General features: G+C 42.2%; 1 protein-coding gene across 2 annotated transcripts in view; it reads left to right on the forward strand.

Annotated features, from left to right (window-relative positions):
* The first annotated feature begins 16,748 nt into the window (after window positions 1-16,748).
* Window positions 16,749-25,607, forward strand: part of RASA2 (RAS p21 protein activator 2) — a 125,246-nt gene continuing 116,387 nt past the window's right edge. For both annotated transcript variants that reach the window (XM_050778073.1, XM_050778077.1), the window contains exon 1: window positions 16,749-16,938. In XM_050778073.1, coding sequence (XP_050634030.1) covers window positions 16,806-16,938 — 133 coding nt within the window. In that variant the 5' untranslated portion in view covers window positions 16,749-16,805. The remainder of the gene's footprint in view (window positions 16,939-25,607) is intronic.

A 25,607-nucleotide genomic window follows, 5' to 3' on the forward strand; every position in this document is an offset into this window, starting at 1 on the left:
GATGATTGTGATAGGGGTTTCATTTTTCTGTCTATGAATATGCAGTTTTCCCAGCACCATTTACTGAAGAGACTGTCATTTCTCCATTGAATGTTCTTGGTACTTTTGTCAAAAATTAATTGCCTGTAAACACATGGATTTATTTCTGGGTTCTCAACTGTGTTCCATTGGTCTATGTGTCTGGTTTTATACCAGTACCATGCTGTGTTGTTTACTATAGTTTTGCAGTATATTTTGAAGTCAGGTAATGCGATGCCTCCAGTTTTGTTGTCTTTCACTCAGGACTGCTTTGGCTATTTGGGGCCTTCTGTGGTTTCTTTTGTTTTAAAGAAAATTTTAAGCTAACATTCTTACTGGACATCTGTGGTTTCATATGCATTTTAGGGTCATTTTTTCTACTTCTGTGAAGAATGTCTTTGGTATTTTGATAGAGATTGCACTGAATCTGTATATTGTTTTTGGTGGTATAGTCGTTTACATAGTATAAATTCTTCCAGTTCATGAACAGGGATGTCTTTCCATTTTCTCTGTGACCTCTTCAATTTCTTTCACTCATGTTTTATAGTTTACCTTTTAGAGATCTTTCATCAACTTGGTTAAATTTACTCCTACATTTTTTATAGCTGTTGTAAATGAGACTGATCTCTTGATTTCTTTTTCCACTAGTCTGTTATTGGTATATAGAAATGATACTGATTTTTGTATGTTAATTTTTTATTCTGCAATTTTACTGAATTTGCTTATCAGTTCTAAGAGTTTTTTGTTTTGTTTTGTTTTGTTTTGGTGGAACTTTTAGGGTTTTCTATATATAAAATCATGTCATCTGCAAATAGGGACAGTGTGACTTCCTCTTTTCTAATTTGAATGTCCTTTATTTCTTTTGCTTATTTGCTCTGGCTAGGAATTCCAGTACTATGTTGAATAAGAGTGGTAAGAATGGGCATCCTTGTCTTATTCTAGTTCTTAGAGAAGAAACTTTCAGTTTTTCCCCATTCAGTATAATATTAACTGTGGGTTTCTCATATATGGCCTTCATTGTATTGAGGTAGATTTTCTCTATACCTAATTTTTGGAGGGGTTTTTTTTTAGTCACAAAGGGATGTTGAATTTTATAAAATGCTTTCTCTGCATCTATTAAGATGATTTTTTGTACTTCATTCTTTTGATGTAATATATCACATTTATAGATTTGCATATGCTAAACTAGCCTTGCATCCCTGGAATAAATCCCAGTAGATCACGATGAATGATCTTTTTAATGTGCTGTTGGACTCAGTTTACTAGTATTGTGTTGAGGATTTTTGCATCTATGTTCTTTAGGGACATTGGCCTATGGTTTTCTTATGTTGTTGTGTTCTTGTCTGGTTTTGGTATCAGGATGAGCTGGCCTCAAAGATGCATTTGGAAGAATTCTCTTCTCTTCAACTTTCTGGAAAAGTTTTAAAATAATTGGTATAGTTCTTCTTTAAATATTTGGTAGAATTCAGCAGTGAAATCATCAAGTACTGGACTTTTCTTTGATGGGAGACTTTTAATACTGATTCAATCATTTTACTTACAATTGGTCTATTCAGGTTTTCTGTTTCTTCTTGGTTCAATCTTCGTAGGTTGTACATGTCTAGGAATTTATGCATTTCCATTGTGTTTCTCATTTTTTGTTGTATAGTTGTTCACAACAGTCTCTAACAATCTTTTGGACTTCTGTAGTAGCAGTTGAAATATCTCCTTTTTTCATTTCTGATTTTATTTATTTGGGTCTTTTCTCTATTTTTTTTGTTTAGTCTGCCAAATGGTTTGGCAATTTTGTTTATCTTTTCAAAAAAACACCTTATTTCTTTTGTATTTTTTTGGTCGCAGTTCTGTTTATTTCTGCTCTTATCCTTGTTATTTCTTTTTTCCTACTAATTTTGGGGTTGGCTTCTTCTTGATCTTCTAGTTTCTTAACATGCATAATTAGGTTGGTTATTTGAAATTTTTCTACTTTTTTAATGTAAGCATTTATTGTTATAAACTTCTCTCTTAATACTGCTTTTGCTGTATGCCATAGGTTTTGGTATGAGTATCTCTTCTCAATAATCTTCTCTATGAATGTGTTGCCATACCATCACTATAGAATGTATTTCTATAACAAATATCTGTGTCTTCAAGTGATCCATACATGTCACATAAGGTAATTTATTAATGCAATACTTCAATTCCCTGACTACTTTTGTGAATTAGAAATTTTACTACAATTTACTACATAAGATTTTCTTATCTGAAATGTGGAAAATGGGGTGAAACAAAGCTACTATTTAATAGAGAAAGAGTGAGAAAACAGTAAGTTTAGCTGAGGAAATGAGGTCAAATATAAAAATTTGTTAATGCCAGAGGAGATGCCACAAAATTCAGATGGGACTACATGTTTCTTTGTAAAGGGACAATGTGATTGTGCAAAAAGCCGAATTTTCTGTTTTATCCAACAGGGGGCACTACACTAGCACCGTGCCTCAGCTGCCGGGAACTACCAAGACCACTTCGGGTAACAGCAACTGTAGGATCCATTATTTATTTGTGTTTGATTGTGGCCTTTAAGAAGCTCACTTTGTTGCCGGGTGCGGTGGCTCACGCCTGTAATCCCAGCACTTTGGGAGGCCGAGACGGGCGGATCACGAGGTCAGGAGATCGAGACCATCCTGGCTAACACGGTGAAACCCCGTCTCTACTAAAAAATACAAAAAACTAGCCGGGCGCGGTGGCGGGCGCCTGTAGTCCCAGCTACTCGGGAGGCTGAGGCAGGAGAATGGCGTGAACCCGGGAGGCGGAGCTTGCAGTGAGCTGAGATCCGGCCACTGCACCCCAGCCTGGGCGACAGAGCGAGACTCCGTCTCAAAAAAAAAAAAAAAAAAAAAAAAAAAAAAAAAAAAAAAAGAAGCTCACTTTGTTAAAACAAACAAATTATACCTCACGCTGACAGTAAAGTGTACTTGATGAGGAGATTCCAATCACTCTTACTAGAGGTACATTCATGCGTTGATTCATTTATTGAGTGCCTTTTTTTTTTTTTTTTTTGAGACGGAGTCTCACTCCGTCGCCCAGGCTGGAGTGCAGTGGCCGGATCTCAGCTCACTGCAAGCTCCGCCTCCCGGGTGTACGCCATTCTCCTGCCTCAGCCTCCCGAGTAGCTGGGACTACAGGCGCCCACCACCTCGCCCGGCTAGTTTTTTGTATTTTTCAGTAGAGACGGGGTTTCACCGGGTTAGCCAGGATGGTCTCGATCTCCTGACCTCGTGATCCACCCGTCTTGGCCTCCCAAAGTGCTGGGATTACAGGCTTGAGCCACCGCGCCTGGCCTTTTTTTTTTTTTTTTTTTTTTTTTTTTTTTTTTTGAGAGGGAGTCTTGCTCTGTCACCCAGGCTGGAGTGCAGTGGCGCCATCTCGGCTCACTGCAAGCTCCGCCTCCCGGGTTCACGCCATTCTCCTGCCTCAGCCTCCCGAGTAGCTGGGACTACAGGCGCCCGCCACCACGCCCGGCTAATTTTTTGTATTTTTAGTAGAGACGGCGTTTCACCGTCTTAGCCAGGATGGTCTCGATCTCCTGACCTTGTGATCCGCCCGCCTTGGCCTCCCTAAGTGCTGGGATGACACACGTGAGCCTGGCCTATGAGTGCCTTTTTTATATGTCGGGCACATACTTGGTGCTAGAGATACAATCGTAAGTAAAATAATGAGCCCTATTCTTTTTTTTTTTTTTTTTTTTTTTTTTTTTTTTTTTTTTTTTTTTTTTTTTTTGAGACGGAGTCTCGCTCTCACCCAGGCTGGAGGGCAGTGGCGCGATCTCGGCTCACTGCAAGCTCCTCCTCCCGGGTTCACGCCATTCTCCTGCCTCAGCCTCCTGAGTAGCTAGGACTACAGGCGCCCGCCACCGCGCCCAGCTAATTTTTCGTATTTTTAGTAGAGACGGGGTTTCACCGTGTTAGCCAGGATGGTCTCCATCTCCTGACCTCGTGATCCGCCCGCCTCGGCCTCCCGAAGTGCTGGGATTACAGGCGTGAGCCACCGCGCCGGCCATGAGCCCTGTTCTTACGGACCTCATGGTTTAGTGAAGGAAACAGGTATTAATGAAACGCTCATGTTAATGAAATAATCTGAATTGTGGTAAGTGACCCAAAGCAAAAGGGCAAGCCATATTACGATACAGGCACCAAGGTGGAAGACCTGTACAAATGTGGACTAAGTTCTGTACGGAAGAGACAGAAATTGTCTAAAATGTTCAAATCTACCTTGTGCATATCTATTGGATTTTTAAGAGTGTCTGTGGCTCTCTTAAAATCATCCGGTCCCCCATGGCAACCAACAGACACAATAACTAACAGATGCAGAAAAAGTGCCCCATTCATGTCGCACTAGATGTTACACTTCAGCCAAAGTCTGGGATAGATTCCATGCTTTCTCTCCTAAATGGCTTTCCTTCCTCTCACTTCTCTCCCACAAAATGCAGTAATTCCACCAGAAGCTGCACATAACCTACAACTTAAATTTCCCAAATATGGCTTTCTCTTAGTCAATTCCTTCCTCATGAAACAGACAGAAGCTCTGACTTTCTCAGAGTGGACATTCTAGTCCTCACCCTGTTACTCAAGGATGGACATGCTCCGGAGTCCTTGTGGTCCCACCTCCCATAGCCCCCGTGCAAATCCTGGGCAAAGAAGTATACCTACCAGCCTTGGAATGACCGTGTTTATCTCCCTTCTCTGCCTCTGTTCCACGCCTTTGCTCCATGCCATCCAGGCATCTGAAGTGACTTTCTTGCTTGTCAGTAAATGACACCTTCCTTAAAATAAAATCGTCAACTTTTCAGGTATTAAATAAAACACTGACAATACAAATAATACTTTTACTTTTTTTGAAAGAAACATTTGCAATACAAACAATGCTTTGTTTTAAACAATCATGTTGGCAAAATAAAAAGTGATACTCCTATGTTAGTCCTCTTACTAAAAATATTTTATTTCGCTAATCTTTTGAATTGTAGATTCGGGGAAGCAGAGACCTACAAAGAAGTCTGCCTTCAAAGACCCTGGCCTGACTCCATTTGAGAGAGAAAATTGACCCACATGTGGGAGGACTGTCCTGAGGCTCCTGTGAGGCCAGGCCAAGAAACTTTAAGATGGCCAAGAAACCTTGAGATGGCCAAGAACGCTTTCTCCTGTCTGCTAAGATTGCCCTCAGAGTTCTGGTTTCCTGTCTGAGGACCTACATCTTCTTTCAGCCATTGGCTGGACAGATGTGGTCTACCCACAGGGCTGTGGTCTCAGCCTTGCAAGCCTCTATGGAATAACCACATTAGAACATGATGTGCGTAGGAAAAATTATCAATGTATATAATGGTGATAATATAATTTTGAAGTCCCTCAACTTGCTGGCTTCTTTTACATGTTCTTATACTTACCTTTCCCCCAATCTTTAGAGGTTTCCAATTGTCTCAGGGAGGTTTAGGATTGTTACAGAGGGAATGCAAAAAAAAAAAAAGAGAGAGAGAGAAAAGAAAAAGAGGAAAACACAGTTAATTATCAACTTCTAAATAGGATCTGGGGGCTTTTTGGCCAGGTAGTAACTTAAAAGCTAGGCTTTGTAAGAGAGAGAAAAAATGTTCTAGATTCCTTGATCTTGGAGGTTTTTGTTTGTTTGTTTGTTTTGTTTTGTTTTGTTTTTGAGATGGAGTTTCACTCTTGTTGCCCAGGCTGGAGTGCAATGGCACAATCTTGGTTCACTGCAACCTCCGCCTCCCGGGTTCAAGTTATTCTCCTGCCTCAGCCTCCTGAGTAGCTGAGATTACAGGCGCACGCTACCACACCCAGCTAATTTTTGTATTTTTAGTAGAGATGGGGTTTCACCATGTTGGCCAGGCTGGTCTCACACTCCCGACCTCAGGCGACCCGCCTGCCTCAGCCTCCCAAAGTGCTGGAATTACAGGCGTGAGCCACTGCGCCTGGCCAATCTTGGAGTTTTACACAAGGAAAGATAAGAAAAAGAGGAAACCCCTCCCCGCTATTCATCCCAGGGGACTACCTAGGAAAAAAAGAAGAGAGAGGTAAGGGAGGCCACATCTAATCTTCCGTTTCCTGATCCTGCCCAAAGTGAAGAGGTTTGTTAAGCAGATAGGGGAAAGTCTGAGGGCTTCGAAGTACCACATCTTTGGGACCCTGGGAGGAGTTCACCTTACCGGTTGCCTGACACCACCCCGGAAGTGGCTATATCAAAGTTTAACTCAATAGTACAGCATAGCTTGCAGGGAAAGGGGTGAAATATAATTTCCTGAGCTTCCCCCAAGACCAGTATGGAATAGACTGGACCAAGGAGTTCCCACATACTCCAGGGAAGAGGCCTGGAAAGCAGCTGAGCTGGTAGCCACCAGGCTTCCAGGCACCAGCCATCACAAAGGAAAGGTGAATCAGCAGCAAGGCTGGGGAGAGGCATTCTAGTGAAGAGCCAGATGGAGGATGTAGGGTCTGAGAGGCAGCCAGAGTGGCGTCTGAGTCATCAGGGTAAACAAGCAGGCCCTGCCAAGCCAGGAGAAACCAAACCACAGGTACTATAGATACAGCCTCAATAGCAGGCCCTCACACAACTCCCAGGATTGAGCCCATTTTACCCTCAAAAGAAGTATCCAGGAAGTATCCAGACTACCCACCCACAGCAGAAATCTGCAAAGATGCAGAAGATACTGCATCGATATGAGGACCCTGCCTCTTCTCTGTCTCTATGGGGTCATTTAGCCACAACTCCGTCAAAAACCTAGACACCATCTCAGAAAAATAGAAAAAGAATGCAGATATCTAAGGCGCTGAGCATTATTTACCTAAATGGATGGACCATTTACATAGTGTGTCTATTTAGGTCGCTGACACCTGTAATTCCAGTACTTTGGGAGATCAAGGCAGAAGGATTGCTTAAGCCCAGGAATTCGAGACCTGCTGGGGCAACAAAGCAAGACCACCATCTTAACAAAAAATAAAATAAAAATAAATGGCTTATACCTATAGTCCCAGCTATTGAGGAGGCTAAAACGGAAGGATCCCTTGAGCCCAGGAATTCGAGGTTGCAGTGAGCTATGATCATCCACTGCACTCCAGCCTGGGTGACAGAGTGAGACCCTGTCTCAAAACAAACAAACAAACAAACTGGTGCACCAGAATATTTTCCCCTCTATTCAGTGATTGGAGACTCATAAGGCAGAGAAGAACAATTTTAGAGAAATGAAGATGCTACATCTTCTTTGCACATCTGTGGGTAGGGTGAAAAAAATCTGCAACCCTTCACACATACTAGTGTTGCCAGTTTTTCTCGTCCTCCTCCCCACTCTGCTAAATTTGATGCTGCCTGGGCTGCTCAGTTCCTCCCATCCACCCACACCCAACTGTAGAGAAGAGCGTGGAGGGTCCAGACCGGATCTTTGGGATTTCGATGCAAAACTGTAAAAAATAAGGGAGGAATAGAAATGACATAAGCCACATGGGTACATTCTAGTGAGAAAAGAATCAAAGTCAAGCTTTTCTTGCAAGAGGCAACTGAGAGTGGGGGCCCTTGATGTGTTCAGAGGCACCAAGTGGGAGCAGGAAGACAGCCAGAGATAGAAGGAGAGAATGGGTGGATGGGAGAGCATGATACTCTGGGGAAAGAGGGTGAGGGATCTTGGTTTTGTTGGATATTGGAGAAGATAAGAGGAAAAACATTTTGATAAGAATTGCTTCAACCTGGTGCTATGACACACACCTATGGTCCCAGCTACTTGGGAGGCTGAAGCAAGAGAATCCCGTAAGCAGGAGTTCAAGACTTACCTAGGCAACATAGCGAAACCCCATCTAAAAAAAAAAAGAAGAAGAAGAAGAACTGCTCTAGATTATATACTTGTATCTCATTTTTTAACAGTAGAATTCCTATCAGGACTTTGCTTCTTTGAACTCTACCCACTCAGGCACTGAACAACACAGATCTCAGCTTTGACAGGTTTACAAACACAATGACCCTGTTAATACAAGAGATGTATTAACATACAGCAGAGATTCTCAACGGGGCGGTACTCTGTCTCCCAGAGGATATTTGGCAATGTCTCTAGACATTTTTGATAGTCACAACTGGAATATGCTGGTGGCATCTAGTGGATAGAGTCTAGGGTGCTGCTAAATGCCCTATAACGCACAGGACAGCTCCCAACAAGAAAGAATTACCCATCCTAACCAAAATGTCAACAGTGTCACAGTCGGGAAACCCTGAAATAGAGAAATGGAGGAAGGGCAGTTGTTTCCTTAGAGCTTCCCTTTCCAATGGCAAAATAAAAGACAGCTTTGTTTCATTCAAAACACGTTTTCAAGTGTGTGATATTTATTCTTAATCAGCACTACATACATATAATAATCTCAGCCAAACCATATAAATCGGTTTCCTAAAACCCTTTAAGGTAGAAGAATTCCCATTGAAGAATTCCAGATCCTGTGGAAAAAACAGAGTTGGGTAAAGAAGACTCCAGAAAATTTTGGAAAATCTTTGTAAATATTTGTATTTTCAATATGAAATACAAAAATATAATAAAACTAGCACACCAAATAAAATAGCTATGACATGTAAGACATGCTCATTATGGGCAATCATGTTACTCTCTATGCTTTGCTCATGGCTAGAGAGAATCTTCAGAATCTACCTTATATCCTACCACGCCCCTCAAGAAAGTTTAGCTGAGGTTTTAATACTTTTGTTTTGCCTTGTTGCAGATAAGACATTCACTAAGAAGGATTATTTGGAGTGAAGGGTGTTGGGGACAGTGGGATATTTCGCCTTCCATCCGGACGCTCTACAAATGCCTCTGGATTTTTTTTTTTTTTTTTTTGAGACGGAGTCTCACTCTGTCCCCCTTGCTGGAGTGCAGTGGCCGGATCTCAGCTCACTGCAAGCTCCGCCTCCCGGGTTCAGGCCATTCTCCTGCCTCAGCCTCCCGAGTAGCTGGGACTACAGGCGCCCGCCACCTCGCCCGGCTAGTTTTTTTGTATTTTTTAGTAGAGACGGGGTTTCACTGTGTTAGCCAGGATGGTCTCGATCTCCTGACCTCGTGATCCACCCGTCTCGGCCTCCCAAAGTGCTGGGATTACAGGCTTGAGCCACCGCGCCCGGCCATGCCTCTGGATTTTTGTGTAAATCTCCCTGGTCCCTCTCTCCAACAGCCCTTCCAAGTTCTAGCTCTGCACAGACAGCCCCAGAGTTCAATCCTAAGGACCCACCTTACATGGCTTAAAACAACAATACACAAACTAGATGTTTTATATTCTGGTGGCCATTTTGAGTCAATTATTTGATAGGCCACCAGCTTTCATTTGTGGCTGTATATCCAAGGCAGTTTTCCAAAATTCAGTTACATGCTTATAAAATAAGTACCAATGTCTTTAGAACTAGATAAAATACAATTTATTAAAATATTTTATCTTTATACATGTGATAAGGAGTGAGGGGTTCACTCCCTCATTCCATCCCCAATCTTGCCCTCTTTTAGATGAAAGGCAGGAGGCAGTTGCCTGGAAGAGGGCTACCAATAGCCCTGGCCTAGGCATGTCAATGGAGGCCCCTCTACTTCCCTTGGACTCTCAACTGTGAGCGCTAGGATACCAGGCCGGGCTGTTCCTAAAGACTCTGAGCCCAAGCAGTGTAGCTTTGGGCCTAGAGATGGGGAGGTAACCCTTCTTGCCAGCTTTGCTGAAAACGCGGAAGCCCTGTGGGTTCTGAAGGATAACGCTCTTGGCTTGGGCCTTGATGTTCTCATAGCAGGCATCATAAAGTGGTGAGGGTCCTTTTTTGTGGCAGTGGCAGGGAAAGCCAGAGCAGGAAAGGAAGACTGTAACAAATCCAGCAACCCCATCATATTCCCCACACCCCACTCTGCCAATGTAACCCACTGGGCACTCCTGAAAATCAATAATTGGGAAGACGTTTAATTATTTGGGCAGGTAGAAAGTGGAGACAAGATAGAGGACTGTGGATTATTTATGTTAACAGGATTTCATTTATAGCCACAGACTGACATGCTGCCTGGATATTTGGCCATAATAACAAGTGTGAAAACATCTTGCAACTTTGAAATCAGTTTTCCCAGCGTCTATGACCTCCCATAAAAAATGGAAGATGTTTGTATCTAGCCTACATCTAGACCATGGATTACGATCGATGAGCTTCTGCTCTCCTTGGCTGTCTCTGTCAAAAATGAGCTGCTTGTGACAGATGCAGCCCCAGCCCAGGAAGAGGAATGGAAACCCCAGACCCTGACTCTTTCCCTTTCTCCTTCCTCATCTGACTCCTGAGCTATTGCCTTTTCTCTGCACCTAAGCTTTCTGCAAAGCCCAGGCCTAGCCACCTAGTTCTGTGGTCTGCTCTGATTTCCCTTGTGGATTTTAAATTCAGAATTCTAGGCTCATTTGTTAGCAGCTTCTCTGAACACACCATCTCATTTATTTGCTCATTCATTCATTCGTTCATTTATCAAACATTTAATAAGTGCCTTCTGCATTCTTCTATATTTTCTATGCGCTAGGGAGACAAAGACAAATAAAATATTGTCCAGTCTTTGAGACTGTTTCAGACAGGTAAACAAACAGGAATAGTAAATATGTTATGAGCACTACAATGATTATACGTATTCATATATACAGGGTACCATAATGGCCTAAAGGAAAAAGAGGCCAGTTCTGTGGGACAAAGTCAGGAGGTGAAGGTTGGGCATTAAATATATTGAAATATTTTCATTTGAACTTAGGCACTATTATTGGAAGATAAGTATGTTGATATGGTGAACAGAGTTGGCTGCCAACTCCATGTCTTACTGCTCCCCTTTCTGTGTCACAAGAGAACATTGGTTTGGTTCAGACTTCAGGTCTCAAGTAGCAATGTACTTTGGGAAGGAGGGTTCATCCCCAGACCCAGGGGTATCAATATTGCTTAGACTAAGAAAATTATATATTCCTTGTGATTGTGAGAAAGCCTTAAGAAGATACCTCATGGTGGTGATTTACAGGAAAGCTACTTGTAAAAGCTTTCCTCCCTAATATTAGGTCGGTGCAAAAGTAACTGTGATCTTGCAACTGAACGTAATGAAAAAGACATTTTAGAAAAAAAAAAAAATACACCTTCCTGCCATTGGATGTTGAGATATTTGGAGCTACAGCAGCCATATTGTGACTATGAGGCAAAAGCCAAAAGAATTGCAAAGAAGCTAACCCAATAAAGTCCTGTTTATGAATAAAGGGCTATTGTGGGAGTCGCTGGCTCCTCCTCCAGGTCAAGTTTCTGCCCCTCTAGTCAGTTCTCCTCTTTCTGGAGTTCTACTTGGTCTCCAGGTGCAGCCTGTGCCCTTCTCTGCTTGAATAAGGTTCTCCCATGTTTATTTTATGGAGCCAGCTTTCTGCTCTTTGGGGCTAAACCTAACCATCATTTTCGTCTCAAAAACATCATGGAAGCTGCTCAGAAGTTGCCCTATTAGGAGTGACCACTTCCCAGAATTGGGCTCTCCCATACCCTCACTACGGAAAAACTGCTCAGTGAGAGGTGTATCCTCCTAAGATGACAATGGAGTGGAGTGGTTAGGAAAGTGCAACTGCAGCCAAAGCAGCTCTGTTTGGACCTGCATTCTTGAATCTCAATCCTCATTGATGTTTTCCCACCTAGAGCTTTGTTGCAATAGGGGGCTTTGAGCCAGCTCCTTTCTGGTTCCACCTGAGTCTCCTTGCTCCTTTCTGAGAATTTGGAAGAACTCAAGAGCATCACCTATCCAAACACCACTCCATTATTCTCCTAGGGCCTGGGGAAGGAACTAGAAGGTGACATATCGATCTCCAACCTGCCATGAGCACAGCCAGGTGGGTCTCCAGCTCCATACTCCTTTTCTGACTATAGGAAGTGCAAACTTAAGTGTGTGCCAGCCAGGCTGAGTAACAGGCTTCTTGGCCTCAGGAGGTCTTAGCTGTGTCTTCAGAGAATGGAAATCAGCTGGGCCATGGCCTGAAGTCCTCTGGACTGGTTATTGCCAACTGAATGGAGCATGTCTCTAGGGTTCACGGTGAAAGGATGGATCTGACCTAACAACAAAATGTCCTGAGTACAGAGTAGAAGATGAAACAAGCGAATGGCTGCACAACATTTCCAGTTTTCTTTTTACACTCATTGTTTTGTATGTTTTTATTTGTTTGGTTGGTTTTGAGATAGATAGATAGATAGATAGATAGATTGATTGATTGATTTGGGGTCCCACTATGTTGCCCAGGCTGGTCTTGAACTCCTGGGCTCAAGTGATCCACCCAACTCGGCCTCCTAAAGTTGTAGGATTATAGGCATGAGTCACCATGCTCAGCCTACACCCTTCACCTACACATTGTTTTGTTTTATCACTCTAAAACGACAAGAGTGCACTGGAGATGGAATGGATATGGCAAAATAGTTCAAAAGGAGGGGGACTGAGAAATAACTGAAGTCACACTGACCTGAGGGCATCAACTGTATCGTGCTCAGATATTCAGGCCTTTAAAGTTTTCTTGTAAGAGCAGACCGAATTTGAAAAAAAAAAAAAAATTCTTTTTTTAGAGACAGGATCTCTGTCTGTCACCCAGGCTGGAGTGCACTGGGATGATCATAGCTCACTGCAGCCTCAAATTCCTGAGCTCAAACAATCCTCCCACTTCAGCCTCCTGATTAGCTAGGAGTATGGGCAGGCACGTGCCACCATGCCCAGCTAATTTATTTGTTTACATTTGTAGAGACAGAGTCTCACAGTGTTGCCCAGGCTGGTCTTAAACTCCTAGCCTCAGGTGATTCTCCTGTCTCAGTTGGTATTACAACCGACTGTTGGATTACAGGCGTGAGCCATCACGTCTGGCCTTGAAAATATTTGTACCAAAGGAGTTGGACATTTTCAGGTAAAAATTTGTCCACATTTTTGTCCACACATCCTTGTCAATGGCCTTATTTGATCTTCAAATGAAATGTTGAAAGTAAGTTTTCTGAACATTTAAGGTCTCTCCTCACCTTCTACCACTCCAATTTTATTTTTTAAAATGCCAGTTGGATTTAGAGATTTTTTTTTTATAATGTAACTGAGTGCATAATGCTTAACATCAAACAGTACTCTGATGGGCTAAATGGGGAAACCAAGTCATCAATGATCAAAGGAACTTGCTTTCCCACCAGTCCACTAGAAACAGTTCTGTCTCATGAGTGTTCAGCCCTATGAAAATGATCTACATTTAAATATTAAAAAGCAAGCACATTTCTCTTCCCCCTACTCACCAGAAAAAAATGTAATAAATAACTCAAGGCCAGGAGATAACCCCTTACAATGTCATGTTATAGGTTGGTGGGTGCTGATTCAAAAATATGCCATAACAGACAAGTTATGGAATTAGTTTCTAGCTGCAGGTTATAGTCTTCTTATTAAGAGACAATGTAGTTTTCCTACATCATCTGCCATAAAGCAAGCCAATGTATGGGTTAAAATGACTGAATGAGTTTAAAACTGGTGAAGAAATAGGAAAAGACATAGTAGTGAATGGTTGCTCATCAGAACGAAGAGTGGTAGGGATAGGAGTGATGGTCTTTAAACACATTCATTAATAATTTGAGGAAGGAAGTGAAATTCAAGTTTGTGATGATGCAATATTGTTCCAGTTACTAAACATCATGAAGAAGAGAGAGGAACTCTAGATGAATTTAAAACACAATGCAAGGGCAATAAGGGGAATGAGATGTAACAGCCTTCTTGTAATTATACTGTATGTATTGTTAGTCTTTAGAAAAGTTTATTCTCCAAATATTTTATATTAAGGAAACACTGACATTACCCAAGAGCTCTTCAAAGTAGGCAAGTATCAGTAAAACCAGAATAATTAGAAGTGACTTCGGATGAAAAAGCAATGGAGTTTGGGGATTTTAGTGAAACGGTGTAAGTCTGAAATCTGCAACAGGAAGACTGCCTGGAAGAACAAAAAAAGTGGAATGTCACTTTATGTAAAATTGTTTTCATACCTTTAGTGACCGTTTAGTAACAGAGTTATGCACTTTGGGTTAAGCCAGTAAAAAAGAAGGGAAATTAGAAGACTTTGACACTAATGGACAAAGATATTGATACTTTGTCCATTGGATACATTTGTCCATTGGATACATTTGTCCATTTGTACATTGATACTTTATCCATGGATACATTTGTCCAAAGGTTCAAATAATTTCTCTATTTATTGGAGAAAGAAATAGATGGATGAGGCATCACTTGGCCAGGCAGGAGGAAGGCCAGAATTAGGCTGGTGAGAAAAGGGGCTCAGTGTGGCCGGAGATCAGAGGAGTCAGGTAGGCTGGATCCAGTCCCAACACTTGACTGAAGAATTTGAACTTTAGTCATTTCTAGCGTTGTTCGTGACCTGTAGTGCGCTCTTGCTAGCTGGCTGAAGGGATAAATGAAGCCATTGATGTCTTCTTGAGCAGGCAACTGACAAGCTCCTTTTTTTTTTTTTTTTTTTTTTTGTTAGGGAAGTTAATTTAAGTGGTATGTAGGAGGAATGAGAGGGATGGGGGACTTATTACAAGAGTTCCAGTCAAAAGCATGAGGTCAGTTACTGAGGTAATCCTACTACGTGCTCAGCATTCCACTAGACGCTTCACATCCTGCTCCCAATAATTATTTAATCTTAATAACAACCCTTCAAAGAAGAAAGTTTAGTATTTCCACTTTACTGTTAAAGAAACAGGTTCAACCGAGCGCAGTGGCTTACACCCAGCACTTTGGGAGGCTGACACGGACGGATCACTTGAGCCCAGGAGTTCGAGACCAGCCTGGGCAACATGGCGAAAACCCATCTATACCAAAAATACAAAAATTAACTGGACATGGTGGCGCACACCTGTAGTCCCAGCTACTTAGGAGGCTGATGTGGGAGGATCACTTGAGCCCAGGAAGTTGAGGCTGCAGTGAGCTGAGATTGTGCCACTGCACTCCAGCCTAGGCAACAGAACAAGACTGTCTCAAAAAAAAAAAAGAAAGAAAGAAAGAAAGAAAGAAAGAAAGAAAGAAAGAAAGAAAGAAAGAAAGAAAGAAAGAAAGAAAGAAAGAAAGAAAGGAAGGCAAGAAAAGAAACAGGTTTAGGAAGGTTGAGTAACTTGCCCAAATGTAAAAGGGGTAAAAACAGCTCTGTATCTGATTCTGAAAAGGAATGCCTTTAAAAATAAGGAGGAAAAAAACCCTGTAACACGTTGATACTCTTTAAATGAGAATAATTTTAACAAGGGCAATGACAGAGAATGGAAAGGAAGGAAGAGATTTCAGCAGAGTCAGAAGGATGTGGCAACAGAAAACAGTATTGGGACAAGGGATAAGAAAACGTCAAAGTTTCTGGCCTGAATAACAGTATAGAGTGTGAACTCGGATTTGGAAAGGAAGACAGGAAATTAAGTTTTGGACTTATGTTTGAAATGACAGCAAAACATTCATACAAGAGGAGGTGGTTCACTTTATCCAAACAGGTGTAAAGATCACATGGGGGAATAGGGGTCACCCGCAACACAGGCATAACTGGAAGCTTCGCTGGCCAGGTCCATGTTAAACTCTGACCATTCCCTGCAGCTGTCCAGCCTTTGCACAGGCGGCACGTTTGTCTTCAGTTTTCAGGTTTCCCCGTCCTATTTCTTATCTCCCAGTGCCTCTGGCCTTCTCTGTGTCTCCCTCCAGATTGAGCTGGAGCTCTCTTCATCTTAACCTTTGTGTAGTCTCTGAGGTCTGAGGCCATCACTACGTCTGACCCTCAAAAATATTTGTTGACTGACTGGCTTATTCCTGTTGTTGTCTTGGAAAAGAATTACCCTGCCCGATTAAGTCACAGTTTCTTCCTTCTTAGGGCAGCGTAGTTAACAACCTCAACACCAGGAAATTGTCTTCCTCATCACATACCAGGGTATTATTCATGCAGTTTACTCACTGTAAAGAGTTCCCTTGAAATAAAGCTAACAATTAGTCAAAGATTTACACATTTCCTAGGGTCACTCAACTTTTTAACAAAGCCCACTTTTAGTAGTGGGGGGGGTGGGAACCCTTCTTTGCTTTTTCTGTTCCTGAAACAAAAGTGATGGTAAATGCTTCAGAATTTCTCTACGACAGGATCTCAGGCGCTGCACTCACGCTGGAGTTGGGGGTCGACGGTCCTTTTCTTGAACCAGCTTTTGCAGAGAAGTGGTCCTAGTAAAGGGTATTTGTGTGGGAGGAGTTTGGCTTGCCGGCGGGGAGTATTTGGATAATACTGGAAGAGTCTCAAATGCATCTCTTGCCTCCTTTTGAATAAGATACTTTTGAGGTCCACCCACCTGCCAAATTCCATTCTATTTTCTTCCCACAGGGAGTTTCCCTGATTGGGAAGGGCCTGTATTTCCAGCCAGCGTTAGATGTGCAGGTCTGTTCACTGCGGGAGCCCAATTCCCGGGAGGATTTAGGGATCACCCGAGGGCCGGGGCTTTCTCCTGGTGGGGATTTTAAGGCCGCTCAGAGCCACCATTGGGAGCCACCCTTAGCCAGCGCCCCAGGCCGGGAGTGCGGTTCTCGCCAGGGCAGCCCGGCTCGGGGTAGGCGAGGGCGGTGAATGGAGACCCGGGTGTGGCGGGGGCGGGGCAGCGGCGGGCGGGGAGGGGCGGGGCGAGTCAGGCCGCGGCCCGGGGGCGGGGCCAGGCGCGCGGCTCGCCTAGGCCTAGGCCGCCGCTGGGCTCCGCCTCGCCCGGCTACGCAGGCGGCAGGGCTGCGGCACGGGCCGGGCGGCACCATGGCGGCGGCGGCGCCTGCTGCTGCGGCGGCTTCTTCCGAGGCGCCGGCGGCAAGTGCAACTGCAGAGCCCGAGGCCGGGGACGAGGACAGTCGCGACGTTCGAGTGTTGCAGAGCCTGCGGGGCAAGATCTGTAAGCGGGGGCTGGGCTGAGGGGACGCCCTGGCGGCGCCGAGCGCGAGGCTGAGGGGGCGGCGGGTGCGCGGCGGTGGCGGCGCCGAGCTGCGATGGGATCCCGGGCCCGGGAGGGGGCCTGGGCCAGGCGCGGGTGAGGCTGGAAGGGGGTGTGTTGGAGGGCGGCGTCGCCTCGATGGGGCGGCGTGGGCCCGGGCTGCTGCTCTCGGGAGGGAGTGGGAGTTGGAGATTGGCCTGGGGTAGGAGACCTCCGGCAGCGCCGGCTTGAGGACCTCGGTCGTGGGGAGCGGCCTGGACGCGGGGATGCCGGAGCCCGGGGCGCGGCCGGGGGCGCGGTCCGGGGGCGTGAGGAGCTTCCGGCCGCCCTCAGACTCGGGCCTTAGCGTGGCTGCGGCCGCTGGGGAGCGGCCCCGCGGTGGGAGCCGAGCAGTAATTATGCGGAGGCGCGGCGGGAGGAGGTGGCGGGCCGGGAAGTGGGGCTGGCCGGAGGGGAGGGGGCTGCTTGTTTCCTGGGCTCGGCGAGCCTGGGAGAGGTTGAAAAAGGCGCCCTGAGCTGCTGGAAACGGGCCGCCCTGGGGCCCGAGTGGCTACCGCGCAGGCTGTTCGAGGGTGAGCGCCCCGGGAGGAGCTCGGCAGGACACCTGTACTTGCCCCACCTCGCTGCGGCGGGGACTTGAATCGAGGGACGGCGTGACAGGCGGGACTTCAGGCAGGATGTAGTGGCTTCCTGTGAGCAGGTCTCAAAACACAATCACCCAGCCCGCACTCAGCCCGCTTAATTCCCTTCCTTCTCATGCGTGTAATTGCTACTTTAGTGAGCGAGCCTACCAGTTGACTAAGAAATTTTGCTCAGTGTTGTCCGAGCATTAGTCTGGACAGATCATTTGAGTTCTGTCATTTGAACATTTTATTGTTAAAAACGACCCTTTGGTGTCAGGTTGCCATTTTTTTTCACAGTAGTTTATTTAGATGAAGCGTTTTTTGTTTTCTGTTTGTAAGAGAGATCAATAAAATTTATTTTTGCATTTGTCGAAAATTAGCATTATTTTCTTCATGCAGTATTCTCAGATTGGAAGCATGCTTCATGTTTCTTGTAAATAACCCTCAATTATGAGGGCGTACTTTTCACTTTGAAGAAAATTGACTTGCATTAAAGTGGCTAACAATTCTTTCTTGGGCAGGATGTAATGTTTTCCTCTCCTCTAATAGCGATACTATTAGTTGAGCTCACATTCTCCCACTTTTTCTCTTTCCAGCTTGTTCCCCCTTTCAGGTATTTGGGATTTTGTGAAACCTAGGAAGCAAACATGTTAAATTTTCTTTTCTTTTTATTCTCTGAGGTAGTCCTGGGGCCCTTAAGAGATTACAGTTATTAAAACCTGGAAAGTGACACCAGAGAGGTAGATCTTAGTTCCCAAAATTAAAGTTACTTTCTAGGGCATAAAACCTTTTCAGAATTCAGATTAAATTTTATTTATTTTTGTTTTTTCTGTAACTTTATATTTGAGGGGAAAATTTTATTTTCAACTTTTGCACATATCTAATTTAATATTTGGGAAAACTGTAAATGGGCCAAGGTTTCTCCCTTTACGTGATTTTCCAGACTTTTACCACTTTCTTAGTGCCACTTGATGCTAGGCATTGTCTGTTGGAGCCTCACTGGTATGTAACTGCAGGTTGTACCATGGAACTACATATACACATGTCTTGGAATTGAGGGTTAGGGTTTCCCGAAGGACTTAGTTGTCCTATGCTTTTGTCTGCCCCATGCCAAAGACCACTAAGAACAGTTTTGTAAGTGAAACTCGGGTCTACACATTAAAAAAAATAAAAGCAAATAACCACTTTGTTTCTATGGTTAAAGCAAGCCTAGCTTAGAGATTGATCATCCAGCTGCTGGGAATGATATTACTGCTTTAACCGCAGTTGCAGTATTATATCTGTTATCCTAGTCAGTTTCTTGCTTTTTAAATTGCTTATCTTATAGCTCAGGTTATGGAGTTTCTGCTTTGTAGAAAGAAAGGTATTTGTGTGCTTACATACAGAAGCTGCCTTCCCATTTCTTTGTCCTCCTTCTGACTGGTGTAATCCACAGTTGGTTGACATTCAGAACCTTGTGAAGAGATGCTGTTTTCTGTTTCCCTGAAACTAACATGTGGGTTTTGTAGGGTGGGGACTGAGGGGTTGGAAGAGTCATTAGCAGGTGCCAAGGTCACAGAAATGAGACAGTGGTGGTTCTGACAAGATATTAAGCAGCTTGGGGAGGGTGTAACCATGTCAGCTTTTCTCTTCACCACAGTGGGAAACCTTGGAAGAAAGCCTGATAGTACCCACTAGGAGATGTGTTGGCAGATCTTATACTACTGATTGAGAACCTCTTTTCTGGAGAGTTAGAAGTCTGTAGGGGCTGAAAATTAGCCTGAAGAAATTTTCTTATTTCTTCACTTGCATAGGACCTTTTAACGGCAACTCACCCCAGTGAAAAGTGAGGATGGATTGGTTTATGTATCTTGAACGCTCAAGAGATAATAGTCCATAACCTTCTTTAGGGATTTCATTCCCACAATTATTTCCCCTTATACTTCACAAGGTGAAATGTCTGTCAGTTGGACAGATATTTGTCTATTGAACAAGAGGAAACTTAACAAAAAGCAGTAACCTAAAAGGTGGAGGTCACAAAATAACAACATGAAACCTCAATGTATACAAAGGAGGAAGCCCCAATCCCCCTTTTTTGCTTAAGTGTGCAGTTTTTTTTTTTTTTTTTTTGCTGAGGGACTGGGGAGGAGGGAAGAAGGGGCATGCAAATGTGTTTCAGGTGTTTTATATGTGCTCAAATGAACCCAGGGAGTTTGGGATCCATCTATAAGACAAAATATTGTTGGCAACCCTGGATTTGCTGTAGTTTGCGCTAGGAAACCATGACAGCTCTGAATTTTCTGCTTCCTTAAACTTTTTCAAGAGGTGAGTTTGGTTGTTTGATATCCTAAGGTTGATAAAGGAAATTAGGGGTGTACTTGACTCCATTCTTTGGTCTGAACTGTGTTTAGCGAGTAGCAGGTATGCTAGCACACTTGAAACACATTCGCATGCTCCCTCCTCCCCTCAAAAAAAAACTGCACTCAAGCAGAAAAGAGGGATCTTCAGGCTTTATGCTGTTATTTGGTGACCTCCTTTTTGATTAGCACTTGTTAAGTTTCCTCTTATCCAGTTAAATTAGATTGTAAAAATGTTGTGGAAAGCACCCGTGCCACCATATGTGTGGGCTTATCTACTCAAGGAATACCAGATCAATAAGAGAACCAAATGTGAAAATTTTGTGTGAATTTTCAGATGTGTGGTACAGTGTGAGATGTGTGGGACCATGTGTTCCAAAAGTCACTTGGTTTCTCTGATGTCTTCAGACCAAGAATAGCCTAGGGTTATTTGACCGAGTAGGGAGGATCTATAGGGTATGGTTAAGTGTTTGAGCTTAGAGGCCTGGTGAAGAAGTTAGTTACCTTGGTTTGAATATTCACCTGATTTCCAACTTTTGTTAACGACTTTGAGCCTCCATATTCTCGTATATAAAATGAGGATAGTAAATACACCTATCTCACAGGATTTCTATGAGGTTTAAATAAGCCTCCCTCCCTGCTCTGCCCCTCCTCATCTCTGCCCGCTCTTTCTCACTCCTCAGGATCTGGGTCATACACAGACCATCTCTTAGGAAGGAGTAAAGTAGGAGATAAAAACTAATCTTTATCTGATGTTCTTGTCCAACATGTACTGGCATTTCCAGGTGTACAAAGCTGATTAAAATCTGAAGACCTATATTCTTTTTTAAACGTTGTTAATTAATCTTCATATGGCGTTAGCCAGCTCACTTACCTTGGAGCTTACCTTCTGCATCTTTTAAATGGGAATAGTGCTTTCCCACTATCCGTTGTATACATGTTGTTCCCTCTGCTTGGGATTGTCTTTCTTCTTTACTCCACTCTACCTTTATGTCAGGAAGCTGCTACTCATCCCTCAAAAGCCTTCTCTATGTGATCTCCTTCCCAAAACCTTCTGAGATACTTCCAGCGCCATCTCTGGCCAGAGGATATTAGGACTTTCTGCTGCTAAGGAATCACAATTCCTTGTTAATTTCCTTATTATAGCACGTTTCATATAAATCATTTGTTCACTTCTCCTGTTAGATTGTAAACTCTTTAAAGATAGAATTCATTCTTGTTCATTTTTTAAAAATCATCCCAGTGTCAGCACAGTGCCTAGAACAGAATAGGCCTTTAGAAAATGCCCTACCTCACAATGTTATCCTGTGGATAATTACTAGATATGAAAGTATTTTATAAATTATATACCTAAAAAATCTAGAAGGTGTTAGTATTAAGAGAAAACTGCATGAGTCTGCATCAGGAAGTTCATCCCTTTCAAAATCACAGTGCCCACTAAGCTTAGGTTTGAATTGATGCCAAAGTTTGCCTCATTAGGAAAAAGATTAAATTTTTCTTAATGCTCTGATTACTTCTTATTAGGGCATTTGAATATTGTTACTAATTGGTCCTGGAGCTTGGAAAAGAAAATCTCATATTCATACTTTACACATTGTTTTAATTTGACATGACAGGTTTGAATAAAACCACCTATTTAATTCTGTGAAGTATAAATCAAAACATTTTATTGACTATCCAGTAGAGTTGAGTGGAAGAGATTAAAAAGGGTGTATTCATGCTAAGAGTTCATTTTTATCAGATATTTGAAATGAGATGATGAGTTATTTAGGATGGAGGAAGAATCCATCTTTCAGATGGGTAGAAACTGGGGAGAAAAGGGTTCTTTGTAAAAGTTCACAGAGCAGTCTGCTAATCATTTGCTCTGCGGAAGACGGGAGGTAAACCTCAATGAGTTCATAGAGTTGTTTTTTTTTAAACTTAGAACTCTTTGAATAGACTCTTAAGTGACTAATATAGCCAGAATAAAACCATCATTTTATCCTTTAATCTTTGCTGCTAATCCTATTTCCTTGTTAATGTGCTTTATGAAATTATTTGACAATAATATCAGATTACATGTTTTTGCTACTAATAAAGTTCTATTCTCTTTTGAGAACTGCGAACAAAATTTTGTTGTGTAGTCATATGTTCATGTAAGTTAAGCTTTTTAGAAATCATCCCAGTGTATTAATACACACATCCCAGTGTGTATTAAGACATTTTTATGGCATCTCTTTAGCTTTGTAGGTAATTTTAGTCATCAAAAATCCCTATCTAAAGTGATACACATTAAAAGGTTATGTCAGTACACATACAGAGAACTATAAATGACAAATTTGTTTTCCTGTCATTAATGACAATGACTTTGGGCAAATTCTTTAACCTTGCTGAGCCCATATTTCCTTACCTGTAAAATGAGAGGTTTGGATGTGGTCTTTAACATCCCTTCTACCATTTTGATTATTGCTTTTTAACTTGAACCATTTGCTTCAAGACAGTATATCAGATGCTTTATTTTAGTGTTTAAATGTATTTAGTACACTTGTTTTGCGTGATTCCCTATTTTTAAAATATTTTTTATTAGATAAGAGTGTTTGAGGCCGGGCGCGGTGGCTCAAGCCTGTAATCCCAGCACTTTGGGAGGCCGAGACGGGTGGATCACGAGGTCAGGAGATCGAGACCATCCTGGCTAACCCGGTGAAACACCGTCTCTACTAAAAAATACAAAAAAAAACTAGCCGGGCGAGGTGGCGGGCGCCTGTAATCCCAGCTACTCAGGAGGCTGAGGCAGGAGAATGGCGTAAACCTGGGAGGCGGAGCTTGCAGTGAGCTGAGATCCGGCCACTGCACTCCAGCCTGGGCGACAGAGCAAGACTCCGTCTCAAAAAAAAAAAAAAAAAAAGATAAGAGTGTTTGAATTCTAAATTTTTTTTTCCATAACCATTAATTAATTCAGCAGTACATAATACATATTTGAGGGTCTGTTAAGAGATACTAACCCACTGGACTGAAATGGGCCTAAGCTGTGAATCGGATGAAAGATCCTATTTTATCCTAAAGTCTATACTAAGCAATAGCTATTTTTAGACATCTGTATTCTTAGACAATTACAGAAATTTAAAGTTGGAAAATAGAGAACATGAAGGTAGAGAAAATAAAGGTTCTTGCCCTTCGTTTTACAAATGAAGAATCTAACAGAGATAGCAAGTGTCACACAGTTGATGGCCTGTTCGGCACTAGTCCACTATTATCAAAGTTCCTTCTAGAATGTTATATGAGATTAACTTATTACTATGGATGTTACAAATGTAGTACATTTAATACGCAGAGATTATACTACTTATCTCTTTATATATTGAGAGTTGGTAATAAGATTTTCAATGTGCCATCTACACACTCTCAACTGTTCCTTCTTAAGAACTTTGTGAAGTGGTTAGGATTAGTGATGAAACTATGGTTATGACCTAGGTGGAGATTGAACCTGGATGTTTACTTACTTGTGCCATGATGTACCTCAGCTGTTTTCAGGTCTGACTGTCTGTCACCATCACCTGTGAACTAAAAAAATTATGATGCCTAGACTCTACCCAAGAGCTACTAAGTCAGAATTTCTGGGTTTCAAAAGTTCCATAGGGGGTGATGTTGGGCAGCTAGGATGGTGAATTTCTCCTTTTGTCACAAATAGATTAGCCACAAACCCTATCTAAGTGATAGCAACCTGCTGTGCTATCATTTAAAAGGTACCAGTGGAAAGTTTGTTGTAGTTACAGTGAGGTTTTAGTTTGTTTGCATATATATTTGATGTATTAATTCTATTTGATTAGATAACACGAACACTTGGTACAAAATTCAAGAGGTACAAAACAGTATATACATTGAAAGTGTTCCTTCCTTTCATTATCTTCTAGCCATTCCCTCCCCAGAAGCAAGCATTACCAATTTGTTATATCCTTTTTGTTGTGTGTTCTTCCAGAAATTAAGCATTTACAAACATAGATTTATGTGCACTAGTATATTCCTTCCACCAACATACAAATTGTAGCAAAATATATGCATTTTTCTGTATGTTGCTTTTTTACACTTAACAACAAAGCTTGAAGATTTTTCACTTTCACATAAAGAGAGAGCTGCTTATTTTTTAAACAACTGCATAATATTTCATCATTTGGCCGTACCACAGTTTGTTTAGCCAGTCCCCTATTAGTTGACACTTAGTTTGTTAATAGTCATTGCTATTACAAACATTACTACAAAGAATAACCTTGTAAGCCTGTCGTTTTTAATATGAGTGTCTGTCTTTAGGGTACATTTCTGGATATTAAATTGATGAATTCAAGGATATGTGCATTTTTATTTTAGAAAGACAATGCTAAACTATAGCAATTTAAGCTCTCACCAGCAATGTATGAATGCCTATTTCTTTATACATAGGGTGTATTTTAAAACTTCTTGATCTTTACCGGTCTGTGAAATAAAAAGAAACGTTTAATTTGTAGTTTTAATTTGCACTTTTAAATGAGAATGAGGATCACTCTGTCTCTAGGCTGGAGTGTAATGGCACGATCTCAGCTCACTGCAACCTCCGCCTCCTGGGATCCAGCGATTCTCCTGCCTCAGCCTCCCGAGTAGCTGGGATTACAGGCACGCGCCACCACGCCCAGCTAATTTTTGTATTTTTGGTAGAGACTGGGTTTCACCATGTTGGCCAGGATGGTCTCGATCTCCTGATCTCGTGATCTGCCCGCCTCAGCCTCCCAAAGTGCTGGGATTACAGCTGTGAGCCACTGCACCCAGCCCTAATTTTTAAATTTTAAATTTTAAATTTTTCTAAGGCTTGAAATTAAGTTACAGGATCTCTTCATATTTTTAAGAGCCAATTTTTTTTTTTCCATTTTTTTGGTGTGTTACATGAACTTGTCTATTTTGTCCATTATTTCTGATAATTTATTGTCTTGTTGATTTGTGAGAAAATGCTTTACGCTGTAAGGAAGTTAGCTATTATTTTAAAATCTGTGCAAAGATTTAAAAAATCTATGTACTTTGGCTGATGCCTGAATTTATTCTTAAGTTGATAGTGAGATCCAGTGAGGGCAGTCAGTTGTAAGTTTCATCTACTTGTATAATGTCTGATGGTCGAGAAATTGAGAAAGAACTGCTGGAGGAAAGGTAAGCAAAGACTCATAAATAAAAGTTAAAAGACAATAGATTGGTAGAAAATATTTGCAGTGTATCTTTCAGACAAATGAAACATGTATAACACTTAATTCTTTGCCGGGCACTGTTTTAAAGCACTTTATGCGTATTACCTAATTTAATCCTTACAGTAACTCTCAAAATACCATTATTATCCCCATTTTACACATTATGAGGAAACAGATACACAATAGCTAAGCTAAGTAAATTGACGAAGGTTAGATGGCTGGTGAATGGTGGAGCTATCAATCAGACTGGGCAGATAGGCTCTAGAGTCCATTCTGTTAACTCTTAACCTACTATGCTACTATGCCTCTCTATTATGTCTAGATTATATAAATAATTCATACAGACTTAAAAACAAGAGGCCATTAGAAAAATAAAGGATACGAATAGGCATTTCACAGGAAAGGAAATACAAATGTCCAGTAAATGTGAAAATATTGGTAAAGTAAAAATTAATCAGGGAAATAAAATTTTAAAACATCATCAGTTT

This window comes from Macaca thibetana, chromosome 2, assembly GCF_024542745.1.
Source record: "Macaca thibetana thibetana isolate TM-01 chromosome 2, ASM2454274v1, whole genome shotgun sequence".
Classification (NCBI taxonomy): Eukaryota; Metazoa; Chordata; class Mammalia; order Primates; family Cercopithecidae; genus Macaca; species Macaca thibetana.